General features: G+C 50.3%; 1 protein-coding gene across 1 annotated transcript in view; it reads left to right on the forward strand.

The window, feature by feature from the left end:
- Positions 1 to 13,432, forward strand: part of SLC6A8 (solute carrier family 6 member 8) — a 238,100-nt gene that overhangs the window by 93,545 nt on the left and 131,123 nt on the right. Inside the window, exon 3 of the mRNA XM_069645372.1 lies at positions 2,093 to 2,354. Within this exon, the coding sequence (XP_069501473.1) occupies positions 2,093 to 2,354 (262 nt within the window). The remainder of the gene's footprint in view (positions 1 to 2,092; positions 2,355 to 13,432) is intronic.

Below are 13,432 nucleotides of genomic sequence, written 5' to 3' on the forward strand. Positions count from 1 at the left end.
TACTGATGCAGTCGCTTCCCGCTGGAAGCATCATGTCCTGCCCTACTCTTGCAGTGGGTTAGTGATGAATTCTCCTATTCACGCAGGAGCTGGCCCACAAAGGGTTATCTCCTTTTTGCAGGACTGAGCAAGTGCTGAGAGCATGGGTCCGCTTGTGTGTGTGCATCAAAGTCCTGGTCCTGTGGCTTTGCTACAAGCACTCCTCCCTATCTGTGCTTTGGGCTCCACAAACATCCGAGCATCAGCCACCATTCCGTACCGGAGTATTCAATTTCCTCTTCCAGAAGTGCCCTTTCCTCTATTAATGGCAAGTCCTTAATGATATCCTAAAGTGTGTTGCTTGCCAGGGGAATCACCGAGTCTTCTCTGATCTTTCTATAGCCCTTTCACACCAGCAGGCAATGGGCTATAGGAGCCTACAGAGTGAGTGCGAAAGGTTGAGCTCCCTCACTGCCAAAAGGGGGTCCCCTGCCCGAATGTGACATTTCCCAGGGAACTGTGGCCTGACTATGGCCTGTGCTCACCTACTTCCCGTGTCCTAGTGCCCTGACCCATTATCGATTCGCCTCCCTTAAAGTGAGTCTACTGGCTGGTCCCCTTCCTAGTCGGAAGAGATCTTGGCAACCATGGTTCATTACGGTTGTTGGACGGGAGCATGCACAAGACCCGTAACGGACTGGGGAGCTTGTGGGATCCCCTCTATACCAGCCTGTGGTGCTTGCATCACGGAGTGGGTGGCAGCTCCCAACCCCGTCCCCCGCGTCACTCAAGTCTCATCACCCAGCCTTCCATGTGGTACCATTTTCTATTATTGTATGTTATTGGTGTATAGCATTTGTAGACCACCTAAATGCCATTAGCATGGCCTTGAGTGCTTTGTCTTGGTATGCCCTTGTACGACCTTGGATCGGCCTTGCAATACAGAATCAATGATGACATTGAATAGTATAGGCTGTTAATATAGCATACATTGCTACATAGATTAAACAGTAATAAGAGTGCATTCATTTTGTGCCTAAATGGGGTAGACTGCGCCTTGCCTCTGTGTGGGTCAAGGTGATTCAATGTGTGAGGTGTTTACTGAATATGACCCATTCAGTCAAATAGTTTCGAGGGAGAGTGTTAAATAGTTTTGAGGGAGAGTGATGAACGCGTGACCAGTTAGGTGGGATGAGCAGGGGGCGCAGCGTAAAGGCGAATAACACATGAAACTAACTTGGAGAAAACCTTGGCCACATTTATTCACATTAAGCACAACCATCAAATGTGACCTGAAAAACAGAATGTAACGGAAACAGTATGATCATATCAACCTTGCATCATTTCCATTCAATGACATGTGGTCTATTCCGCCCGATGGGCGTTGCCTGATGGTGGGCCACAGCCATGGCCTCCCCGCCATGCCCTTTTGGGGTTAGTATCAGGAGGCACCATGCCCAGTACTTATACCGACTGCCTCCTGATCCGGCCCTCATGACCCCTACTGGCCCGACATCCCCAGTGAGAGGCAGCGAACCTATACCACCGGCCTATCCCGGCAAGCAGCACCGCCCCCCACTCCGAAGGGGCAAATCAGTGTCCTCATGGACCTCCACCACCTGCCACCAGCCCTTCTCCTCCCCCATACACCAATCATGCATGGAGGGTGGGATGGTAAAAGGCGCTCAGGTGGGCTCTTCCCAGGACACTGGAATCTGCGTGACCCAAAAACACCCTGTGCCAGACTGTCTTTAGGGACAAGGAGAAAGGTAACACAAGGGCACAAAGCCTGGCGGGTAACCGGATTCCTCTACCCAGGTCTCACATGTGTAGCCTTCCGGCAGAGGCTGTACAGCCCCCCACCCCTGCTGGGAGCAGGAGTGCCTTGAATCCAGCCTCCCAAGGCCTGCTCTGAGTGAGGTCCTCAGAGGGAACTGGGAAGAGGAGTGCGTAATGAAGTCCCATGAAGGGAGAGTAGATGCGCCTAGAGAGTGGGGATTACACTGTCACGTGGAGCGGGGAGTAGCTGTGAGTGGGCCTTCATCGTGGAAGCAGACACGTGGAGCAGCTGACTTCTGTGAGTGTGCTTACCATGTTGCTTTTGGTCCCACAGGCATCGGCTTCGCTTCCGTGGTGATCGTCTTTTTCTGCAACACTTACTACATCATGATCCTGGCTTGGGCTGTCTACTACCTGGTCAAGTCCTTCAGTGCCACGCTGCCCTGGTCCACGTGCAGCAACCCCTGGAACACGGACGAGTGCGTGGAGATCTTCCGGCATGAGGACTGCGCCAACAGCACGGCCAACTCTACTTTCGGCAACCTAACCTGCGATGAGCTCTCTGACAAGGTGTCGCCCATCACCGAGTTTTGGGAGTAAGTACGCCATGACGTTATCTTTTCTGCTCAAGTTGGGGGATGGGGTGGGTTCTGTGTTGGGGTATAGTCAGTACTCACACCATCAAACTGCTCAAGAGTCACTGGTAGACCTTGTAAATGGGAGGGGGCTAGGCGGGGTGGATGTTTTAATGGAGGCCCAAGCCAGTCTTAGGCTAGAGTAGGGACGCTTGGGCTCCAGCTTTCCCGTGGCCCCTGTGCCTCTGGACTTGCTTTCCAGTGCACAGAATGAGGCCTATGCAGGGGTTCCCGCATTCCTCCCGTCCCCGGCTCCCTCTGCCTGTTGCAAGCTGTGTGTGGAGCGCGAGACCGCGTGAATGGTGCCTTCAATGGGCGAGGCAGCTCCAAGCCTTAATGGACATGTTCAGAGACCCTCTAGCCCCACATAGCGGGTTGGGGGTGGCATACAATAATTCTCTTATCACTGCTGTGCACCACTGAGGTGGCAGTGCGGCTTTAAACAAGCAGCTCCAGAGCAGGCAGGTGGGTACCTTAAACGGTGCCCACAGAGTGGCGAGTTAGACATGATCTGGGGTTCGCGTGCAGCCCCCGAGTTTTATCCCTGACCTCACATTTCCCTTAAGCTACCTGCCTGAGCACTAAAGCTAGGGTTGGGCTGTCTGGCAGAAAGACACGTCTCTAAAGCCATACTAAAGCACTGGGCAGAGTAACACCTCCGTAGACTTAATCTCGGAGAGTAGCACAACTCTAGAGCCATCCTTGTGGGACTGGCTAGAAGGTCTAGACCATAATGCCAATCTTTGCACAGACGCCCTCGCTATTAAGCCGCCCTGGAGCGTCAAGAAGAGGTGCAGGGCCATGGAGTTAGAAGAGCAGAGCTTAAAAGTCAGTGTTGGGGTGTGGGGCAGAGGCACACGTCTATAAAAACAGTCCTGGGGTGCCTGTCGGTGAGTGGAAGTCTTGGAATGCTTTGCACAGGGCACGGCTAACTATGCCTCTCTGCCCTGCCTGTAGAGGGCGCATTTGAGTGCTGCATTCTAGGTGTCAACCACGAAGAGTGCAGGGTCATTGTGTCACTCTACTAACTCGAACATCCTCGACCCGTGAAAACAAGTCTGTGAACACAACCGATCATACCACAAAGTGACAGCCATCAAAGGACAGCATCTGACTCCCTGATCACTGTGTTCCTATGTAGCATGGCGCCGGATAAAGGCGCCAACTCAAGGCACGGTCGCCCATTGCCAGTCTCTGTGATGGCTAAAGAGCCCGCTGGCTGCTTTCCATCTAGCAATCGTATTCCAGATGTCTCATGACCATGTCAGTGGATCCGTCTATATTCCTCTGACCTATTAGCCACTTGCTGTCACCGACAGGGAATGCTACTTGCTGTTCCACTCACTTTATCATGTGATGTCATAGAAAGGAAATGCTGCTAGCTGTACCACTTGCTGTCAGTGGTGTCCTCGCCAGGGGATGCTGCTTGCTGTTGCACTCATTGCTGTGATGGCATCGGCGGGGACTGCTTCTTGCTGTTCCACTCACTGTCGGTGGTGTCATCGACAGGGAATGCTGCTTGCTGTTCCACTCACTTCTGTGGTGTCACCAACAAGGAATGCTGCTTGCTCTTCCACTCACTGTCGGTTGTGTCATCGACAGGGAATGCTGCTTGCTCTTCCACTCACTGTCGGTGGTGTCATCGACAGCGAATGCTGCTGTTTGTTCCACTCACTCCCTGTGATGTCATTGACAGGGAATGCTACCTTTTGTACCACTCACTGTCTGTGATGGTATTGACAGGGAGTGCTGCTTGCTGTTCCACTGCTGCCTTTGATGGCATTGACAGGCTGCTTGCTGTTCCACTTGCTGTCAGTGGTGTCCGACAGGAAATGCTGCCTGCTGTGCTACTCGCTGTCTGTGATGTCATCAACAGTAAATGCTGCCTGTTGTACTACTCGCTGTCTGTGATGGCATTGCCAGGAAATGCTGCTTGCTGTACTGCTAACTGTTTGTGAAGGAGTGTAGCTGTTCCACTAATTCGGAGTCTGGGAATGCTGCCATTCTGCTGACTGTGATGCCATAGATGGCGTATGATATTTCACAATGGTCTATGATGTTAGAAAAAGGGGGTTGGCTGCAATTTGAGGCAGTAGCTTGTGATGTCATGGAATGAGAGGGTGTCCATTCTGTTGACCAGGGCCGGTGAAAGGACTCTTGTCAGCTCTTGAGCGAGGTGGATCTCAGACCTCCAGCTCATTCCCTGGGTATGTGGCCTATATAGATTGTCCTCATGTAGCTGCGAGTGGACGGATTTCAAGCTCTAAAAGAAGCCAAGAGTCGACCCCAAGTTGGGCCACGCTCCCCTTTTCCTTCAGCGCAAATTTCTAGAAATTTGATGTAATGCTCTCCAGATCTGATGTGATAACCTTCTGCCAAGTTGGGAGCTTGGAAGGGATTCACAGCAGGCAGCGGGAGTGGTGTTGGTACCGGTTCCTGCATGGATGCTCACCGGAAGATCACACACGCCCTCCACGCAATCGAAGACCCTGGCTGTTCTCTGGGAGCGCTAGCAAGCAAGCCCAGAAGAATTGTGCACAACATAGTCGCTCTTCCTCCGATTTGCTCTAGATGGAATACGTGATATCCAGCCTTATAAGCGTTTACAGTCCGGGCTAGCCAATATTAAAAGTTGACAAAAATCCTAAACCAACGCACTTGGATCTTTTTGAGGGGTCTTCTGTGTTGCTTAATTTATAGTAGACTGCACACCCCTCCACCTGCTCCCTTCTGATTGGATGAACTGAGGAGGCATTGTAAAAGCATTCTTACTTTAAAACTAGGTTCGTGATAATGTATCCCAAAAGTGCGCCAAAAAAAATTATAAGAGTCAGTGAATGAATGCATTATGGTTTGAATCTCAGGAACATGTAGCCATTTATTTAACAATCCTAAATGTCCATTAACACAATGTCCATATGTGACGCGTGTTTCGGCCTTACTTCGGCCTTTTTCAAAACTGGGCTTTAGCTCGTTTAATTTATAATCATTGTTAATCTGGTAGAGCAATCACTCTACTGGGCGACTGCTTTACCAGATTAACAATGATTAGGAATGGTATTATCGTAATGACTTTTGATTTCGTGGACTAGGAATTCTGCCACTGTGCTGTGCTGTGCTAGGCGAGCAGCGCTGCAACCCCATTCCTTTTTGGTCATGTCCTGGTGATCATGCTGCCATTCCACTAAGTGACCTGTAGGCAGGGAATGCTGCTCTTCCACTATTTACAGCAAATGCGCTCTTCCATTGGCTGCTTGTGATGTCATGAGCAGGGAATGCTGCTATTCCACTGTTTAAGGCCCATGCTCTCATTCCATTCGTTATTTGTGATGTCATAGGCTGGGAATGCTGCTATTCCACTGTTTAAGGCCCATGCTCTCATTCCATTCGTTATTTGTGATGTCATAGGCAGGGAATGCTGCTATTCCACTGTTTAAGGCCCATGCTCTCATTCCATTCGTTATTTGTGATGTCATGAGCAGGGAATGCTGCTATTCCACTGTTTACAGCGAATGCACTCTTCCATTGGCTGTTTGTGATGTCATGAGCAGGGAATGCTGCTATTCCACTGTTTAAGGCCCATGCTCTCATTCCATTCGTTATTTGTGATGTCATAGGCTGGGAATGCTGCTATTCCACTGTTTACAGCGAATGCGCTCTTCCATTGGCTGTTTGTGATGTCAGAGCAGGGAATGCTGCTATTCCACTGTTTAAGGCCCATGCTCTCATTCCATTCGTTATTTGTGATGTCATAGGCTGGGAATGCTGCTATTCCACTGTTTAAGGCCCATGCTCTCATTCCATTCGTTATTTGTGATGTCATAGGCTGGGAATGCTGCTATTCCACTGTTTACAGCGAATGCGCTCATTCCATTGGCTGTTTGTGATGTCATGGTCAGGCAAGACTGCTATTAATAGTTCTGGTGTAAAACGAGGAATGCTCTTATTCCCAAAGCCGGGATGCTCTTATCCCAGGCACGGGGTGCTTTTATTTCAAACACTGGTCTGATGTCGCACACAGGCACGGAATTGTGTTATTCCCAGACAAGGAATGCTGTTATTCCAACCACTGTTCTGATGCCACAGACACGGAATGCTCTGATTCCCAAACGGACCCTCCAATCTCTTGGTTGATGACCGTGTCATAGACGACGAATGCGATTAGTCCATCGGCGGTGTGTGATGCCAGGAGGGGAAATGCTGCTGGTTGTGATGTCACAGAGGGCGTGCAGTCCTCGTAACGAAAACGTCGCGACTCTCTGGCATGCCATCGTCGGACCGTGTCATATACTGCAGTGCAAGAATCGCAATGGGCGCTCTGCCAGTGCCCGCTCTCTGCAGACTTGGCTGGCTCGGATACTGCAATGCAGCGGCTGAGGAGGGCACGGCGTTGGTGACGGCAGCCTCGTTACCCACCGCGTCAGCCGATCCGCTAAATTAAAATGCGCCAAATTCTGACGTCTTACGTTTCTATGGAAACTGTGAGCGCTGATGTTCGCCCACTTCTCCGACGCTGACAGCTGCTAGTGGGGGCGGGGGTTGGGATGAGGGATGGAGAGGGACTAGAAAACCATCACACGAAGGTGGGTTTTTTAGAAGGGGTAAGTAAGGATCAAAGGGGACTCTCTCATCATGCTATGCACGTTCCCGCTTGCTCGGTCTTCGTCTCCCTCCGGCAACCCCCCGTGGCTGCAAGCCTTCTCTGCATGCTCCCTCATGCTGACAGGCATAACACGTGATGTTATGCGCGGCACTCACCCCCTCACATTACAGTACCTCCTCATATGGGGTCGTCGAGCCGCTCACTCGCAATGGTGCGTCATCGCGATCTTGCGGTTACGCTCTCCGGCCCACTGCCAGATCACCTGACCCGCCAAGTCTCACTTCCCTATGCGTTGGGTGGGTTGCCAGCTCACCTTGGAATGCTCGCTTCTGATAGAGCAACAGCCAGCTCCCACAAACTCGGAGGACCCCTGCTCGCACGCCTGCTACATCACAAAGGACTCCGCAGCTCGCTCCTGGCCCTAGCATGCTATCAATGGATTGTTGGCTCACCCTAGTATAGCCTGATCCTGCATTGGGATGGCCAACACACGCTGCTTTGATCCCTCGCAATGGGGGTCTGGATATGGCAAACACCATCATAAACGAACCCCTACTCACTTTGGGTGTCACCTGTCCTGGAGTCAGTTCACTCTCAAGGCAAGCCCCATGCCCTCGCTAGACTTCAAGGGTCTCTCACCCCACAAAAACAAGAATGTGCTTTATCGCAGAATGTCCACCTTCCAGCAACCTAGTACCCCAGAAGGAGCTTAAATCTTTTTTTCTGCAATTTACGACCACTTTGGACCAGATTGACTGCTCTAGATTTCATTCGAGCTGCCACAGGACCCACAGTGCTGCTTTTGACACTATATGCAAATATCAACCCGCTTGGTGCACTTCGAGCCATTCTGAATCCAAACGCTGGCTCGTCCAATAGCCACAGATCGCCTCGATCATCTGGAACACAGGCTTGACCTCATGAGAGCAACTGACTCAAGTGCGACTTGACTGCTGGATGCCATTGAAGTTACCGGTCTCGATGCCAACTCAACCTAACAGAGCCATCGTCTCGCCACAGTCTCGACTGCTGCCCCGATCAAAAGCCATCTTCTCAATGTCTAAAATACTGATTCGAACCATCGGGAGAACACACCTAACTGACTCAACTCTGATCTCCAGTGAGATAGCATAGACTCCAAAGTTTCAACGCCAGCTTGACTGCACCAAAAGTGCCTAGAAGGCCGACTCGCCGCTGTCAAGCACCAGATGCTAGACATAACCCCTAACAACCCGGACCAGTCAGTAGGCTCTGCCCACTGCGGCCCTTAAGGGGTGAACGGTACTGTGAGAAGTCCCATGCCTACTTTTTGGGCCCATAGTGACTTTTATGTTCCTTTCTCTACCTTGTTCTACAACCGCATATCCTTGGACATTAGTAGTTACAGAAATCCTTGCAACACCCCTGCATGTCAACCCAGAGTGCCCTTCCACACAAAGTTCTGCCTTCTCTTTGATGGGTTTTTAGTGTTTTTATCTAGTTTATTTGCATTTTTTTGTTTTATTAAAGTACCTATATTTTTATAGAACCTTTATTGGAGATTCTATTATTTTGGAAGCAGTGTAGTAACATTGTTTGGGTTGCTACCGTTATCAGCTCACACCCATCCTGAAGATAGAGTCTGTCCTCGGCCTGCGACACCAAAAGAGGCGACAGAGTTATACCTTTTGGGAAGTGCCTGTTTCACCTTTATGATTGGGATCACTGTTGGTTCAGTAGTAGTGTGGGGCTGAGTCAATGGTTTAGTCACTAAACAGCACTGTATTCCTGAAGAGTACTAGTCATTTTGTCACATGCTTTTACCCCCCCCCCCCTTCCCTGCCTCCTTGCAGACCCAACAGGTTGTGAGGTATGCCATGATAAATGCTACCAGATTGGCCCGCTCATTCCACAAGATGAATTTTAAATTGAGCTAGATTGCACCATTGCGATTGAGTGCAAGCTCGCTTCCGTTAATTTACCCGATGGTCTCCCCCCAGCATTCACTGAGGCACTGCTTCACGGAGGAATACCTTCATGCTCTCATTGGCGCCATCGTGGTCAAAGGACACTTTGCTAAAGAACCATTTACTGTTCTGGCAAGCACTGTAGCCACGGGCCTTACTGTTTCCTGCTCTAACGTCCGACTGCCAGCTTATCCTGGATCTCCCCCTTACTGTGAAATGCATAGTCTCTACAGCACCCTCCATCTACATGGGTCTGATACCTTTGGCTCTCCAGATGTTTTGTATTAAAACTCCCATCAGGGCTATCCTGCATTGTGAGTGGTGGGGTATCATGGGAGTTGTAGTGCAAACTGAATAGCCACAGGTTGTAGACCCCCGCTCCATCAAAATGCATGGTTAGTTCAATGTGGCATGCTTGTTAAGTTGCTTAGCATACTTCTTTAGCTCGCTCTGGCACGCACTCTCAGAATGGCCTCTACTTACTGAATGTGGAACCTCGCAGTGGTTTTGCCAGCCACAATCACTTGTGAGGGGCCATCCTCTTGCTCTACCGCGTGCCAATTCCGGAATATAGCACACCAGGTCACTTCTGCACGCCCCCTCCTGATGAACCACCATTTTACACCCTAACACGTATTCTGGCATGCGCCTTCAGAATGCGCACCACCTCAGTCCAGCTAAGTGGGGCAAAATCTGTTGGGTTGTGAAAGAACCAATTAATGTAGTGCCTCAACCAATTAATGCAGCGCCTCTAAGTGCCCCGTCTTGGTCATAGGAGCTTTGGCTCTTGAAGTTTCTGATGCTGGAGGGAAGCCTGCTCTGTGGACAGATAGTCACTGGGGGGACCCAGTGTTTTAGTTTTCATCATTATCTTGACGCAATCTGGGAGCTGTAGTTTGTGTTCACGTCCATTGAACCAATTGTATTGAAATTCCAGACTACAGTGCTTTGTGAATGCCTGGACTGTAGACCTGGTCTTCAGGTAACAGGGACATAGCTAGTCTTTCTAGCAGACTGGGGTCTGCTCCCTTCATGGGTATTCTTGTGGTTCTGGAACGTTCCCAGGGTTGAGGTAGTGTCTGCCATTACAACCGACTGTGCGCCAGCCCGGTCAGCCTTTGAAAGGTACCACCCATGGTCCATGATATCGAATCTGACAGGACCTTCACGCAGATTGGTGCAAAGGGGGGGTTGCTTGGTGACCTGCATGGTGTTTTCTTTGTGTATTTCCACAGCGGATTGGCTTTTAAGAGTAATGTGTTCCTGGTTCGGACGCTTTCACCAATATTGGCGTATGCCCTGCCTCGGGAAGCTCCCCATAGCATTGGGGCAGGTCAAGACAAATGTATACCGGGCGGTGTCTCAGCCTGCGTAGAAAATCCACCCTCGTTAGTGACTAAGAAAATGAGGTGACTGCATAAGCCTGGCAGCACTCCCTGCACTCAGAATCTATGCCCGGGCTGAGGAAGCAAGGTTAAAGCTGGAGACTAGGTAGTCTGTGTTCTAGAGTAAGCAGATTCCATGGGAATCGTTGGTAAATGCCACCTGCCGAGACATTTGCAGGCCGTCTTTACTTTTTTGCAAAGCAGTTTGTAAAACTGAAGCGTAAAGGCCATTTCACCTAGTGTTGGCGATTCTGCCTTGCAAAAGTTCATAATAGCACTCGGACACCCAGCAGCACCTGAGTGCTGACGTTGGTGGGCCTGTGTATGCGATTTGCATTCCTTGTAAAATCACCCCCAGCGCGCATATTGTCTTGCAAAAACAAAATGAGGACAAAAATCCTTCACATGTTATGCTATGTTGATTTATACTGTGCACCGCTACCACCCAGGGGTGGTCTCCAGGCGCTGAATATGGAGCTTCTTCAAGCAGGCCCCCAAGTTCCAGCGTGTGGGGGCTATCGGCGCTCCTATTTTCTAAGACAGGCGGTGGAGCAACGGCCGCCGGCACCAGCAGGGCCAGGATTGAATGAGAGATCCTCCCCGGGAGGGAGCAAGGAAGGAAGGAGTGGAGGCTAACCTCCCCGGGAGGGAGCAAGGAAGGAAGGAGTGGAGGCTAACCTCCCCGGGAGGGAGCAAGGAAGGAAGGAAGGAGTGGAGGCTAACCTCCCCACCCTTATTCCCAAAAGTCATAATCCCTACAGAGGGAAGCCAAGGAAGAAATGGGGGAGAGGGCACAGCCCCTCTTTCTTGCCCACAGAGGAGCTTCCTACATCTATTGACACAGCCCTCAACCTTTTGTGTCGCAAAGGCGGGTGGAAACACCCGATTTTGGTTTGGGCGGGTGAGAGCATTGTCTGGGAGCATTATAAGCCGGAGCCCGTATGTGTGGATTGAAGAGTGCCTGGCTAGCATGTGCCGTATGCTGTGTGAATGGACATGGACTATGAAGTACCACGCAGAGGAATGAATGGGCACGGAGCCTATACTCCCATTACCCCTCCCGTACAGAGACTGGGCCATGGGTATAACGGATACAGAGGCCCAGATCCCCTCTTCCTCATAGAGGTTTTATTTTAAGGGGAGGTGGGGCACATATGGAATAAACAGAAACCCTTGAACCCTAGCTCCCCTCTACACCCTGTTGAGGTAGCATGGATGGGGAGGCTGAAGTGCCTGTTCCCCTTCCAGGTCATCCCCCCGCAGAGGTCCCGAGTGATTGGGGCATGGTCACTGAGCAGGCCCTCAGAGGTGCCCTAGTCTCCTGCCAATCCACAGGACCTGGCAGGGAGCAGTGTGGGGAAGCCCGCACTGCTGCCCTCCCAGCCCCTGTCCCACTGTCTGCCACTTCCCTAGGATAGGCAAGCGTGTCTCACTAACACAATGTCACTGAAATATGTGTAACCATGACACAATAACAATGTATTGCGCTCAATGTCTCCTGGTTGCTGTTTGTTCTCTGTTGCTGTGATGTTTTTTTGCAGTGGTATGAGTTAATGGCGGTAGTAGGGAGCCCAGCCAATCGCAGGAGAGGAGTGGATCACATGACCTCTCGCCGCCAGCCGCAGGGTGGGATGGTCTTGTTAGCATGATTCTCGAACATGTGAGCTTGACCCCAGCCTCTCTGGACTTTTTTATTTTGTTTTCCTATTTCTATTGTTGTCTTGGTGTTGTACGGCAATGTTATTTCTCTTGTGATTTCGGGGTGCGCACTTTCAGTGGAACACGAGGGAACGGGTAAACCACTGACCTCCACGTAGACTGCTTCATAGACATAACAGCACGCTTCCATTCCACCTCCCCAAGCCAAACGTCACACCCATCTCAACCTGCCATCCTCCATAAAACCTCTGCCCTATCATGTCTTCCTCCACACAGCCACTTGCTGTTCCGCTATTGAAGCCCAGCCAATGGGAAGGCAGCTTTTTCAATGGCATCAACCAGCACACTGCAAAAACCGCCAATCAATTGAAGCCAAATTTGTTAATAGAAAATTGAGCCACAGTAGAATAGATTCATCGACTTACATCAAGTAGGAAGGAAGTTTTATCATTGACTAATGTCCAGCCAATAAAGAGGTAAACAAACAATAGCGAGTAATAGAGCATAGAGCAAGAGCCACACAGATTAAGCCACAGAGAATGCAGTTTTCATAATGGCCTATGTTGAGACTGAAAAGTTCCCAACGGGATAATTCTTATCAACTTGAAAAATCCCCAAAAGTAACAGATGAAACAATAAACATTTGGGAAGTGAATTTAACAAGTATCCATACAGTTATATACTAGATAGAAAAGATGTTCGAAAGGCATAATGTGTCCTGCCATCAAGTACAAAAACATATTGGTATGATCTCTTTTGTGTCATGATCAATACTTAATATTGTGGACTTGGGAGGCAGGCCAAAATGTGGAAGGCTTTGTGGGAGACGCCAGGCAGAGCCACAGTTTTGCCCAGGGAGTAACAGACCCAGTGAAGATGCGTTGTGTATGCAGGTGGACTGAATCCCACCTCTGGCAATAACAAGCAGCCTACACTGAAGAATGCGAACACCAAATTACTACATCAAAGTCTTTTTTGAGGTCGGAAATCACAAACCAATTATTACTGGCAGAGAAGCAAACTCATTGCCGGCAGAGTACGTTAGGCACACTGCTACGGGCACAAGGCAGAGCATCAGCGGCAGGCATACAGGCTAGACGCATACATGTACATGGGACCCGGGGCCTGTGGAGTTCCCTTGGATGCCAAGGGAAAAAGGGAAGTGCTGGAGAGGGAAAATCCATGTGGGGAGGCTTCTGGGGAGGAGGAGAGAGGGTGTGAGAGTTGGGAGCAAGGAGGAGAAAATAGCCGGTGGGGAGATAGTGGGAAAGGGTAGAGAAGGGGCTGGTAGATAGGGTGAGGGCTGAGAGAAAGGAGAAGAACGGGAGAGAAAAAGAGAAGGAGAGAGAAAGAGGGGGAAAGAGGGGAAGAGAAGGAGGGAAAAAGGGGGAGAAATAGAGCAAGAAAGGGAGAAAGAAAGAGAGGGAGAGAAGAGCAGGTGCAGAG

Source organism: Ambystoma mexicanum, chromosome 2p (assembly GCF_040938575.1).
Source record: "Ambystoma mexicanum isolate Mex_15411 chromosome 2p, UKY_AmexF1_1, whole genome shotgun sequence".
Classification (NCBI taxonomy): Eukaryota; Metazoa; Chordata; class Amphibia; order Caudata; family Ambystomatidae; genus Ambystoma; species Ambystoma mexicanum.